Source organism: Aegilops tauschii, chromosome 6 (assembly GCF_002575655.3).
Source record: "Aegilops tauschii subsp. strangulata cultivar AL8/78 chromosome 6, Aet v6.0, whole genome shotgun sequence".
NCBI classification, from domain to species: domain Eukaryota; kingdom Viridiplantae; phylum Streptophyta; class Magnoliopsida; order Poales; family Poaceae; genus Aegilops; species Aegilops tauschii.
This window is the reverse complement of record NC_053040.3, coordinates 486,605,155-486,618,956: the sequence shown is the minus strand read 5'-3', so window position 1 is coordinate 486,618,956 and position 13,802 is coordinate 486,605,155. Positions and strand designations below refer to the sequence as shown.

At 47.3% G+C, this 13,802-nt stretch overlaps 2 protein-coding genes across 2 annotated transcripts; one reads left to right on the top strand and one right to left on the bottom strand.

Annotated features, from left to right (window-relative positions):
- The first annotated feature begins 1,520 nt into the window (after positions 1–1,520).
- On the top strand, positions 1,521–3,464 carry LOC109761910 (protein DETOXIFICATION 35). Its single transcript, XM_020320720.4, has one exon. The coding sequence runs from the start codon at positions 1,675–1,677 to the stop codon at positions 3,196–3,198; it is 1,524 nt and encodes a 507-aa protein (XP_020176309.1). The 5' UTR covers positions 1,521–1,674; the 3' UTR covers positions 3,199–3,464.
- Positions 3,465–5,459: 1,995 nt separating this feature from the next.
- LOC109761903 (putative aconitate hydratase, cytoplasmic) lies at positions 5,460–13,248 on the bottom strand. The gene is made up of 20 exons (XM_020320713.4): positions 12,927–13,248; positions 11,508–11,612; positions 10,936–11,096; positions 10,762–10,854; positions 10,436–10,621; positions 10,175–10,336; positions 9,484–9,628; positions 9,244–9,386; positions 8,529–8,585; positions 8,366–8,445; positions 8,199–8,274; positions 7,928–8,113; positions 7,771–7,838; positions 7,572–7,690; positions 7,362–7,483; positions 7,163–7,261; positions 6,533–7,012; positions 6,345–6,443; positions 6,004–6,246; positions 5,460–5,838 (listed from the first exon to the last, which is right to left on the bottom strand). Exons 1-20 carry the CDS (start codon positions 13,153–13,155, stop codon positions 5,764–5,766), a joined length of 2,928 nt encoding a protein of 975 aa, XP_020176302.1. The 5' UTR covers positions 13,156–13,248; the 3' UTR covers positions 5,460–5,763.
- Positions 13,249–13,802: the final 554 nt, after the last annotated feature.

Genomic DNA, 13,802 nt, shown 5'->3' with positions numbered 1-13,802 from the left:
AAGCCAGTGAATGGCCGAGAAGTGCTTGCAGAGGCCGAGCTCCACTGAGCTATTTATTTTTTTCAGTCAAAATACTTTTCCACGCCTAAAAAAAAAATCTGAAAAAATATACATGTTGACATATAATTGTAGTATACATGTACAAACTTTCATGAAACATATATATATTCATATGTGATGCATACAAAAAAGACAAATACACATATTAAAATGGATTTTTTTGTTGTATTTGGGTCAAATATTTGACTTTTTTGTGAAGCATGCAAATAATGAAATTAGTTGATCAAATTTTATACATACTTGAAGAATATGCATATGTATTTGTAGAAAAGTTTCTGACATTTTGTTGAATTGTTTTTTTTATTTTTTGCAAAACGAGCTCGATGGAGCTCAGTCTTTGCAACGCCCCACTCGTGAATGGCTCCAAGACATGCGACAGTTCCAGCATGCATGCAGGGCATCGGCCAAATTATGAAGATTGCCCATGCCTGCACCTACTGATCAGCAGGCGAAATATTACGAGGGTTTACAGAGTGACACTGACTTACTCCCTCTGTCTCAAAATGTAAGACGTTATTACATCCAATATACTCCATTCTATAATATTATAAGACGTTATCACATCCAATATACTCCGTCCTATAATATTACAAGACGTTATTACATCTAATACATGAGTATATTAAATATAATAACTGAAAATACACATGAGCTCCTGGGCTATTAAATTTTAAAAATATCAGGAAAATTCAAAAAAAAACCTAGAATTTCGGGATATCAAATCTGGGTGCCCAATCTACTCCCGTGTGAAGTTTCGTGAAAAAATACCAGAAACATATCCGTGGCGAAGAAAATACAGTCTGACCTACAATCCATCCAAACAGTTTTTCCCTATACATAGGATTTTTTGTCTTTTTTACTGAGAATATGTTTCCTCGTATTTTTACACCAAACTGCACACGGGAGTAGATTGGAGACCCAGGTTTGATATCCCAAAAGTTCAGTTTTTTTTTGAATTTTTCTGGTTTGTTATTTGAATTTAATACTCATATAGGGGGTGAGTGCTACAAATCCTCTTTCATATAATAACATTTTATATTATGAAACGGAGGGAGTAGCATTTTTGGGACGGCCTGAATCCGGTCATACACTGCATGGAATCTTTGTGGTGGAGGACATGCAGGGTCACGACTCGAGAGAAAGAGACATAATTCGCGTCACTTCCATGATCCTCTACCTGCCTGCTCGCCTTTCTGATGGGTGACATGAGGCATATGCCTCTCTGACAAAGCTTCAGTCGGTTCGTCCATTCCGTCAACCTCCTGCGCCGCATGCAGCGGATGCGTCGCGTACGACGACCTCCCGCGTCTCGCCCGCCCTCGCTGCTTTCCGCCATGCCCGATCCACGCACTGTGCTGCTGCAGCTGCTAGCTACCATCGATCGCACCCAAAAACCCACTTCGATACCTCACCTCACCTCGTGCTCACCTACCTCGGCCGCGTATATATGTCGACAGCTCCGGCCCTGGACAATGGCGGCCAGACCGATCGATCTCGTACGTCTCGACCCGACCCGACTAGTAGCTGAGGTGACGGCCGGGGAGCTAGCTACCTAGCTGCTCGTCTCAGTTCAGTCGTACGTCGTCGGAGTCGAGCAGAGTCGGTCGGTCGGTCATGGTCCTCATGGAGGCGCCGCTGCTGGCGAAGAGGCCGGCCGTGGTCGCGGAGGAGGACGCGGCGGCGCCGAGGAGCTACAAGAAGGCGCGGGAGGCGTTCGTGCGGGAGGCGGAGCGGCTGTGGGCCATCGCGGCGCCCATCACCTTCAACATCCTCTGCCTCTACGGCGTCAACTCCGCCACGCAGCTCTTCGCCGGCCGCCTCGGCAACCTGCAGCTCTCCGCCGCCGCCGTCGGCCTCTCCGTCGTCTCCAACTTCTCCTTCGGGTTCCTCCTCGGCATGGGCAGCGCGCTGGAGACGCTGTGCGGGCAGGCGTACGGGGCCGGGCAGCTGGGCGCGCTCGGCGTCTACATGCAGCGGTCCTGGATCATCCTCGCCGTCTCGGCCGTCCTCCTCTCCCCGCTCTACGTCTTCGCCACGCCGATCCTGCGCGCGCTCGGCCAGGACGACGCCATCGCCGGCGCCGCGGGGGACTTCACGCTGCGCATCCTCCCGCAGATGTTCTCGCTGGCGCTCACCTTCCCGACGCAGAAGTTCCTGCAGGCGCAGAGCAAGGTGATGGTGCTGGCGTGGATCAGCCTCGCCGCGCTCGCCGCGCACGTCGCCATGCTGTACCTCTTCGTGTCGCGCCTCGGGTGGGGGCTCGCCGGAGCCGCCGCGGCGTACGACGTCACCTCGTGGGGCATCGCCGTGGCGCAGGTGGTGTACGTGGTGCGGTGGTGCGGGGACGGCGGCGGCTGGGACGGCCTGTCGTGGAAGGCGTTCGAGGGGCTGTGGGCGTTCGCCAAGCTCTCGCTGGCCTCCGCCGTGATGCTCTGCCTGGAGGTGTGGTACATGATGGTGCTCGTGGTCCTCACGGGCCACCTCGACGACGCGGAGATCGCCGTGGGCTCCGTGTCCATCTGCATGAACCTCAACGGGTGGGAGGCGATGCTGTTCATCGGGCTGAACGCGGCCATCAGCGTGCGCGTGTCCAACGAGCTGGGCTCCGGCCGTCCGCGGGCGGCGAAGCACGCCGTGGCGTCGGTCATCGCCCAGTCCCTGCTCATCGGCCTGCTCGCCATGGCGCTCATCCTGGCCTACCGCAACAGCTTCGCGGCGCTCTTCACGGGCGACCGGGCCATGCAGGCCGCCGTGGGGAGGGTGGCGTACCTGCTGGCGGTCACCATGGTGCTCAACAGCGTGCAGCCGGTGATCTCCGGGGTGGCCATCGGCGGCGGGTGGCAGGCGCTGGTGGCGTACATCAACCTGGGCTGCTACTACGCCTTCGGGCTCCCCCTCGGGTTCTGCCTTTGCTACCTCCTCCGGCTCGGCCCCCAGGGCATCTGGGCGGGGATGCTGTGCGGGACGGCGCTGCAGACGGCGGTCCTGCTCGCCGTCATCTGGAACACGGACTGGGAGGACGAGGCCGCGCAGGCGAACGAACGGATCAGCGCGTGGGCCGGCGAGAGCAAGCAGCTGGTTCATGGGGACGCCGGCGCCGGCGACGACGGTGACCTCAAGGAAGCGTTCCGAGTGTGAACCGTCGGTGTGCGCAGATCGTCAAAGGACTGACAACCATTGATTCTGGTGCGGAATTCATAGAGTGCGACGATCTCTCAGTCGACTGGTGCGGATGGGAAAGAATATAGCGCCATGAACAAAACTAGATGGAACTTTGTGTGTTTACCCCTCTGAGTTGAGAATTGCAGAAAAGGATTAACAGAGGAAATAAGGTGATTCATGGCTCTGTTTAGATAAGGTATCTCATCGGAAATCATACGGCATGCATGCATGCATGGATTAAATCTTGCTCTTTGCAACTCAATTTTTTTGGGTCTTAAAACATGGGGCATTCCACGTGTCGGCCGGCGGATTTTTTTAAAGGGTGTGGCTAGGTCTAAGTCGACTGAGACTTAACCAAGTCTAAGTCAAATGATATAACATGTAAAAAGGAAAAAAAGAAAAACTAAAAAAATTGCACAAATCTCCACGTAAGATCCTATAGCATCGTAAGTCCCAGTCGACTGAGATTTATCAATCTCCTTCTTTAAAATATATGTCGCCTTGCGAGCCGTCCCGCTATCTGTATCGTTCTTTATGTTTTTCAACAAGACTCTTGTTGCAAAACCTTCTTTTCTCTAATTTTCTGTAACAAGATCCTTGTTACAAAACCTTCTCTTCTCAACAAGACTCATATTGCAAAACCTCTTCTTCTCTTATTTTCTACAACAAGACCCTTGTTACAAAAATTGTAACAACATCGCGTGCCACGTCTAATTTTCTGCAACAAGACTCTTGTTGCAAAAGTTATAACATCTCCGGTCACGTCGCGCACTAGCACTGTCTTCATTCGATGTTGCCGTTCCGCAACAACTCCTTTGTTGCATAAACTTGCCTCCGAGGTGATGTTGCGAACAAAGATACAGGGCTGAGCCTGGGAGGGGAACTTTTGGTCTATGGGGACATATGCACCCTATATGAGAAAAAAAATTAGTAATTCAACAAAAAGTCAAAAATTCCTGAAAATATTTTTGAAATAAACTTGACCTTCTATTGTACTCGTGAGAAATAAAATCCACAAAATATATATCCTTTAGACTTCTTTTCAAAAAAGACAAATTTTTGGCTAAAATAGTGTGAATAGTGACCTATAATAGCAAATAAATTTTGTCTTTTTTGCTGTGAGGTCAACTATTTTTCGTCGACATTTTATATATCAGTGCAAAAGTAAGTAAGGTGTTTTGTCAAAATAGTTCTTACCTATTTTGACTTTTTATAAATATCAAAAAAATTCCCATATAAGGTGCATATACAACCAGAAACCAAAGTGTATTTCCCGCTGAGCGTGAAGTGGATGTAGACGTACCATGCGGTGATGTGGTTGCTGCCAGCATCGGTGGTGACAGGACGGAGACGAGATCGATGGCGCTCCACGCCGGCGTGGCGGATCTCGCCAGATCCATCAATCGGTCGATGGGGAGGCGTTTGGCGATGGAGATCCGGCATGGATGCGCTCGGCGACGATGACCTACAGACGGCGGCGCTTGGCTTGGCCGCTGGTTGCGAGCGTCCGGGCACATGGATGTGGGAAGAGGAATAGTTGAAGAGGAAAAGGAGGAAATGAGAAGAGGCATCCTCCAGCGATTGTCGCCGGTGGCCTCTCTCGCACGTGCTCGGTCTGCAACAGACCATTTGTTTCCGTCAAGACAACTGAAACAAGGGGTCAGTTGCAAGACCTATACTAGGATAGAGATTGCTTGTGAGTCGTTCGATCCAAATCAAATCTGACAGCCACGGAGGAGGTCAGAGCGCGCACAATGATCCGCCAGTTGAGCGATAGCATTGCCCTTTAAAAAAATACTGAAATAAAGCCACTACACTTTTTTTTTTGTGAGCAATTTGTTCTGCTGGAGATCTATATGGTATTCACATTGTTTTGATTTCTAACACATTGCTCTTCCCTTGCTCTTTGTGAGCTAATTCAAACAAAGCAGACTGTTCATGTGTTAGAAAAGGTGGGCAGAAATAAAATAAGAAGTCCAAGAAAAATCACGAGATCGAAGAAATGGTAAAGGAGATTGCACAATCTTGCCAGTGACTATATCAGAATATGTGATTTTAAAATTTCTGAGTTAAATCTATCTAAAAACATCAGGAACGACGAAAATAAAAGGCAAGGGACAAAATAAAAACGAAAAAAACCGTGCATGCATCCGTGCCAAAGCAGTTGGCAACCTTAGTAAATATATAAAGGCCACTACAGGTATGTAAAGCCAGGCAGTCGATTGGTGAGGTAAAGGTTCAGAAAAGAACTCCAGATTGCTATCAGTTTATATATGTTTGTAGCACAAAGCAATGTACACCGAGCTCTACGATTTAATCCTCCACAATTGAATATCTGTTCAAAATGACCACACGGTTTCATAAACACAACCAAACACCGGAGAAATCGACCTGCGCCCACGCCCAGGTATGGAAATGCCGGCATTATTATCGGTTTATTCATAAGGCCACAAAATCAAGAGTGAACGCTCGACGTTGGTGGTGGCACTAACAAGACTGGCATGCCGCCATCATTGGCGGAAAGGGTGTGTGTGCCTTCGCCTAGTTCTGAGCTGCTGCCATGTTGCGGATTACATAGGGCAGGATGCCTCCATGGTTGTAGTAGGCCAACTCCACCTGCGAGCGCAAAGAATGTGTCAACAACCCAACCGAGAAACTCCTAACTGACACAATTCATACAAAATTGTAGGAGTGATAGTAAGATCCAACAAGCTTTTGATATCTACTCCCTTGTACTAAATCAGCGACGAGCAATATGGAACGGAGGGAGTATATATATACCTCTGTGTCAAAGCGAAGTATGCAAGTGAAGGATTTGTCGTTGTCCGTGGTGATGGTCACATCCTGGCCAGGACGGATCTCGCTGACATCGGTGGGAAGGTTGATGGTGTAGCGCTCATGTCCAGTAAGGCCGAGTGAGTCGGCATCCTCGCCGGCTTTGAAGCACAGAGGGATGATCCCCATCCCGACCAAGTTGCTTCGGTGGATCCGCTCAAAGCTCTTGGAAATCACCGCTTTCACACCCTGAAAATAATAGCACATACACACTGTTGTTTAGATGCTGTTGTTTTCAAAATATATGTACGAGGACTGAAATATAAGCCACTAAATCTGCAACTTACGAGAAGCATCGGCCCCTTGGCAGCCCAATCACGAGAGCTGCCGCTCCCATACTCGGCGCCAGCAAGAATGATAGTATCATGACCTTCAGACTTGTATTTCTGCAATATTACACCAACATACATATAAAACTAAGGTACAGATAGATGTCCAATATTAATCTATTCACATACAACTAGCAGCGACGTACCGTGGCCGCATCGAAAACAGAGAGCTTCTCCCCTGTGGGCACATGAATAGTCTTGGGCCCAACCTCTCCACCCAAAAACTTGTTCACAATCCTGATGTTTGCAAATGTTCCTCTTGCCATCACCTCATCGTTACCGCGCCGGCTACCATATGAGTTAAAGTCTTTCCGGTCCACACCACGCTCAAGCAAATACTTGGCAGCAGGACTGTCTCTGTGAATGCTGCCTGCGGGTGAAATATGATCCGTGGTAATGCTGTCTCCAAAGTTGAGTAAGCAGTAGGCATTCTTCACCGCGTGTGGGCCAGGCGGGGACATGGTCATGTCCTTGAAGTAGGGAGGTTCGTGGATGTAAGTGGAGTTTGAATCCCACGAGTAGAGCGATGCTTCTGGGACAGGAAGCTCGTTCCACATTGGGTTGCCTTTTGTGATGGCCTCGTATGTGCTCTTGAACATGTCAGGCAGCACACTGGATTGTACAACCTGTTTGTTGAGTAGTACCATTTAAGTTCATTTACAAAAGAGATGTGTAAGGTAGAAACGACATCCGATGTAGTGCAGCAGGCAGCATGATAGCAACAGGTCATGATTTTACACACAAAAGGATGAAGGTATACTGAAGTATATATATACCTCTGCGATTTCTTCAGTTGTGGGCCATATATCCCTGAAGAAAACTTCCTTGCCATCCTTTCCAACTCCAATGGGTTCCTTCTCAAAATCAATGTCAACCTGAAAAGTACAAATTGTAACATGCACAAAAAGAATACAAATAATTGACCATGCTAGCCCTTTGATCAAAGTTATGTGATCGCCAAATTCATGGACTTACAGTGCCAGCAAGTGCATATGCAACAACCAGAGGTGGTGAAGCAAGGTAATTAGCCCGAGTCAAAGGGTGCACACGCCCCTCAAAGTTACGGTTGCCCGACAACACAGCAGCAGCAACAACATCTATGCAGCAAAAAGCAAACGGTAAATTGACGACACAAATTCCTTGCAGCTAGCTAAAAATATCCAATGCGATGCATCCTAGACATACCATTTTCTGTAATGGCAGCTGATACAGATTCATGGAGTTCACCAGAATTGCCGATGCAAGTGGTACACCCATACCCAACAAGATGGAATCCTTGCTTGTTGAAGTATTCTTGAAGGCCACTGCGTGATAAAAATCACCAAAATTTATTCAAACATGCCACTGGATATGACATTAAAATTAGTCAAGGACAACAAGATACCTCTTTAGCAAGTATTTAGTGACAACCCCAGATCCAGGGGCAAGGCTTGTCTTTACCCATGGTTTGACCTGAAGATTAGTATTACTCCACAGTCAGCAGAAAGCAGAGAAACGCAGGAAGTACAGCAAAATCTGAGCACATTGGGGAAGAAAAGGACCTCGAGACCCAATTCGCAAGCTTTCTTTGCGACAAGGGCAGCACCAAGCATAACACTGGGGTTTGATGTGTTTGTGCAACTAGTAATTGCTGCTATAACAACACTGCCATGCTTCAGTTCAGCAGGTTGTCCATTAAAGTCAAATTTCACAACCTTATCCTGTTGTTCCTTCGGCACCGCAAAGCCCTGACATTTTGTGTGTGTATTATGAACAATGTCAACATTGCAAATTCCAATGCAAAAGGTATAAGATACATAGATAACAGCTTACCTTGAAACCAACTTTGTTGTCCAGGCAAGCATGCCAATCTGATTTCATGTCCTTCAAAGTGACACGGTCATGCGGCCTACAGTAGTAAACCAAACAATACTTCATAAATCGTAATGCACACATCCCAATCAGCAGAACACTTATTCAACTACAAAACTAAGTCATACCTCTTCGGGCCAGAAATGCAAGGCTCTACCTCATCAAGGTCCAGCGCAAGATACGAAGAGTAAACTCTTTCTAATTGAGGCTGTCATCATGAATGCAAATATGTCTATATTGTGAAAAACAAATAACTTAAATTCAAGCACAGTAACTTAAGAAAAGGCATACCTCATTATAGTCCACAAACATATTATTAGCTCGTAGATATGCTTCGATCATTGACACCTAAATAAAAAATGTAAGATTCAGTCTAGAGAAAGATGCAGCTCATTAGATTATGTCATCCAGTTCAACGAATATCACAAACAACGGCAATGGTAGCAATAAGAAAATAATGGCCAGGATAGCAATAGCACTATAACTTTCAGAAACTTGGAAGCTACTGCGTGAGCAATATTCCACCTCAATAGCCCTAGCATGAGCAATATACCTCACCCCTGTGGGGCATAGAAAGGCAGCTGTAATATGCTTGACTGCTTATTACAACAGTTAAGAGTAAAACATAAAGCTTTTAGGTATAGGTTTTCTCAAATTATAGCTCTTTAAGAGTACAGAGTTCTTATATGTAGCTAAAGTTTCATGTTCAAACAAAGGAATTGCACATGGAACACACTGAATTCATATCACCCACACACAACTTCTATATTGTGGTGGTGTGGTGGGGAATAAATAAAAAACATCAACGCCCCATTTAGGAAAACACGGGGATTATTTGCCACCACAAAACATCACCAATGCGATGAAGAACTGTCACTATTTGCTTACTGTTTTAACATAACACATAGTTCATGCTTATTTTGGCTATCAAAGAGTACTTGATAATCATTATCAAAATATCGAAGTTATGGAATGGGTAAAAGAGTTTGTCGATAGTGGAACCTACAGTTTCATCGCTTCGGCCAGTCAATCTGAGATAATCTAATGTCACATGGTCTACAGGGAAGAAGCCCATGGTAGCTCCATATTCTGGTGACATGTTAGCAATTGTGGCCCTGTCAGCCAAAGACAGTTTGCCCATACCTTCACCTGAATAGAAACAAACGAAAGGAAAAAATCAATAAGAAACAAACAAACAAATTATATCAAGACATCATGCATCATATAGTGCAAAATGGATACTTACCATGGAATTCGACAAATTTGCCAACAACACCATGCTTCCTTAGCATTTGGGTAACAGTCAGAACAAGGTCGGTAGCAGTGACACCATTCCTTAGCTTTCCAGTCAACTTGAACCCAACCACACCAGGCAACACCATGCTCATCGGCTGTAGAAGGAAATAACATATTGGTTAACTGGAGGTACATCAAAAGGTGATAAAAAAAACAGTGAGCATTTATCAGGTTATGCTGCTGAACTTATAGGATTTTTGGCTTCAGGGACCACCATATCATAGAGGATGGATTGGTCTATCATGTGATAATCCCATTTTGGTGGGATGCCTCGATCCCTCACTTTCCACTAATTTTATGCTTATGAGGGGTGAGGTCGTGACGAACCAACCCAGTTCATTCCATAAATGTGCAAACAGAACAAGTGGGCTAGATGTGTTTTGTACTTGACCATTACCATCCGATTCCACAAGCCAAACATTCAATAAGTTCCAAGTGAAGACAAGTTGCACAAACAAGTTACCATATTATAGTGAAGTAGACTGTTTTAAGGAAAAGCAGGGCACTGTGATATAGGTACGAGAAAAGGATGTTAGGACATAGTTGCGTTGCAAAGAGATCGTCATTAGTGCATTTTTCCCTCTCATCACAAGATCTTAATAACTATTATTGAGGTTGGCAGAGCTCCACTGCAGATTTACCTGCCCAAGCATTGTAGCCTCTGCTTCAATACCACCAACTCCCCAGCCAGCAACACCCAAACCATCAATCATAGTGGTGTGTGAATCAGTGCCAACAACGCTGTCAGGGTACATGATGCCATCTGTGTTGAAAACAACTCTGCCAAGATACTCGAGATTGACCTGGAATATGGACACAAATATGAAAAAATGAAGATAAAGAGTTTGTTCAGGTACATGTTGGCAATGGAAAAATTCCTTTGACCCAGCACGTTTACCTACCTGGTGAACAATACCAGAACCTGGGGGGACAACCAGCATGTTCTGGAAAGCAGTTGAGCCCCATTTAAGAAAACCAAATCTTTCTCTGTTGCGGGTAAATTCCAGCTCCATGTTCGACTGCAATGCATTGGACGACCTTGCTACATCCACCTGCACCGAGTGGTCAATAACAAGATCCACTGGAACCTGCAATCCAAATGAAAATATGTATATCAGAAAAAAAAAATTAGATGGGTTGTTACTCAAAATATTTTTTCTATAAAAAAATAAAGATGGCCCAGAACAAGCTGATCAAGTTTTTCAGTTGACAAGGAGATAAGGTGTACCAATGGATTGATCTTGTTCGCATCACTGCCCAACTTAGCCAACGCATCACGCATAGCTGCAAGATCTACAACTGCTGGGACTCCAGTGAAGTCCTAGAGAGTAAATTAAAACCAATCATAAGCACAAGGCACATCGAAACCGTGAGATTTCCTGTCAATGTTTCAGTTCAAAACCTGGAGCAGAACTCGTGCTGGTTTGAAAGGTATCTCAGCCAGCTTCGGAGATGTGTTCTCCCAGTCAATGATTTTCTCGACATCATTCTTGGTAACTTGGAAGCCATCGCAGTTACGGATAGCTGACTCCAGAAGAATACGGATAGAGTAGGGCAGCTTATCTGATATACAACGGAAAAAAAGTCTGTCAGTCTGATAACAACACTGACAAATTTTAATATGCGTGAGTAATGTTGCAACTATAGATTTGCAACTGCTCACAATCAATGTAGGTTTAGGGGGGCACATAGCAATTGGCATGTTATCATGCATAATATATTCTGTGTGCAAGTGAATTATATAACTTTCTAAATAAGAGTATGATATGAAGCAAATCATTTTCAAACAGCAATGCTAACTAGTCAAAGGCAAGTGACTGAATGCAGAGTTGACTTGCACATGTTACAGTTTTCCCAAGTCTAGGATGATGCAAGAATTAGACTCAACAGAACAGGCGCAACCCAAACAAGATTGTAAACTGCAAAGAAGAAAGTGAAAGCACAGAAAGTTCCAAAAGCAAGCAGAACAATTACCGATCCTTGGATCATTTAGTGCAGGAAGGCTGTAGAATTTCCCGTATTCACCACCCTCGGGCTTAGGGAGGCTGGTCAAAATATTGCTGTAGGCATGCTCAGTACCTGCACGGAAAGACAGGCAACAAGATGAGTAATTGGCATAAATGAAGTGTAATGCATTAATGAAACGGTACTACCGCATTAGTTGCTTGGTCGAACAAGACACGTCATAAATTGCTAAAGGTGTGTTTCCTATGAACAAATGACTCCCAAGTCAATTGAGTAGGTCCTCAAGTTGGTGGATTGTTTAAAATTACTCGCATTTTCGTAACTCTAACATATCCCTACAAGACCAGGATTGAGATTCATGTAGAGTGCATAAGCACATAAACATAAGATCATTGTTTTTTAAGGTGTCCCTGAGGCACCCTCTGACAGCAGAGGTTTGAGGCGTCTGCAGGCGCCACCGTGGGCCATATCAGACGCCATGGACGTCAGTGGGGAGCAGAGCTCTTAAGCAGGAAAGGGGAAAGGGAACACAGTCAACGATTAACATGGAGAGCTCTCCCTCTCCGGTCGCTGCTCCACATCCTCTGCTCTGGGCAGGCAGGCACGCGCCCCCCGCAGCAGCAGGCAGGGTGTGGCTCCTCCTCTCCCTTGTTTTCATCCCCTCCCAATACTCTGTTTCTACGCGTGCCTGGCTGCTCTTTTTCTCCTCCGCCTCTGCTTCTCCTCACCATCCGAATCTGCTTCCTCCCAACATTCTCCACAAGTCCACCCGCAAGGCCGTAGCCCTGCCACGGCATCTCTCCACCCCCATGCTTGATCTGGCTTCTCTAGTAATTGACCCTTCTCTTAGTGTTTCTGCAGTATCCAAGTGCACCTGCACTGGCAGACATCTTCCAGGGCAAAATGGTGGCAGATAACCAGTAGCTAGCACTAGCAGGTGGTGTGCTTCACTACTTCAAACCAAAGAAAGCACACAGGCAGGGAAAAGGGGAGAACACATCTGTCCTGAATAAAGTACCCGAATCTATACCCACTGATAGAGCACGTACGATTTTCTCCAATGAAGAGAATCGCGCTACTCCAGCAGCAGCACGAGGCCACCTGCCTGAACAAACTGAATCCATTCGAATCTGCTGACCTGGCTGACGGATCAAATCCACTCGACAGCACGCCACAGGCCTAACAACTAATCCTTAAAAACCCACTAAATCTACTCATCAACAGCCCCAGATCGACGCGAAACCAACGACGCATCTCTATCCGTCCCCAGAATCCAAAATCTCCGTGGGGCAGAAGACGCCTACGCAACTAACTATGCAGGCCTCCGGAATTCCGACTTCAAACAAGTGAGACGCCAGTGGACGGCACCGGCGAGCGCGACGCGAACACGAGCCGCTCCGGATCACCGTGGTTGACGCACGCACGCACCTGAGACGGCCATCCTGCGCTGGAACCGCGCGACGGCAGGCGCGACGCTGCCCCTGCCCCTGCCCGCGGCGGACGACGACGAGCAGCGCACTCGGGCGGCGCGGAGCAGTCCGGCGAACGGGCGCGAGGCGGCTGGGGGGAAGGAGGCGCGGCGGAGCTGGGGCGGCGGAGGGAGACGGTGGTGGGAGTAGGGATCTGAGGAGGCGGGCGGAGTAGGCAGCAGCTTCATACATATACGGGGAGGGCCGGTGCGATTCACCGGGAGGCGGGTGGGGTTGGTGCGAGCGAGCGAGCTGCGGGGCGGGGTGGGTCGTGACCCTGGGCAGTGGGGCTCGGGTTCGGGGTTAACCGCGGTTGGGTTTGGGGGAAGGGCCGTGGCCCGTGGCCGGCACACGGGACGGGGGCTTCGGTGGCTGGCTGGTCCCGACCTTCGCTACCAGGAAAGGTCAGGTGCGGTTTCAACTTAATTCTGAGATAGACACTGCTATTAAAGTGTTGATGAAGGATTTAGACTTGATTGAATCCTAGAGGCCTCGTGCTCATCCACCCACAGGCTAATTCGCTTATACCACAACATTCCAAGTGGTATGTATGGAAAAGAAAATGCAATTCATCTTCCATGGAGGAAGCCAGATGGTCAGGGCATCTCCTGCGCTGGCCCTCGTATCTGTCCGCGGACCAGTGGGGACCAGCCCGCGGACAATGGTGTGGGAGCCGGCCATCCAACCATGCCCGCATATATTTCAAACCAGATTTAGACAAATCAGACGAATTTCATTCATCAAAAACCATGGAGTTCAACAGAGTACGGATAATTTTACAGAAAACAGACGATATTTCCTCCGACTTAAATAAACCGAAATGAAGCAAACCCGC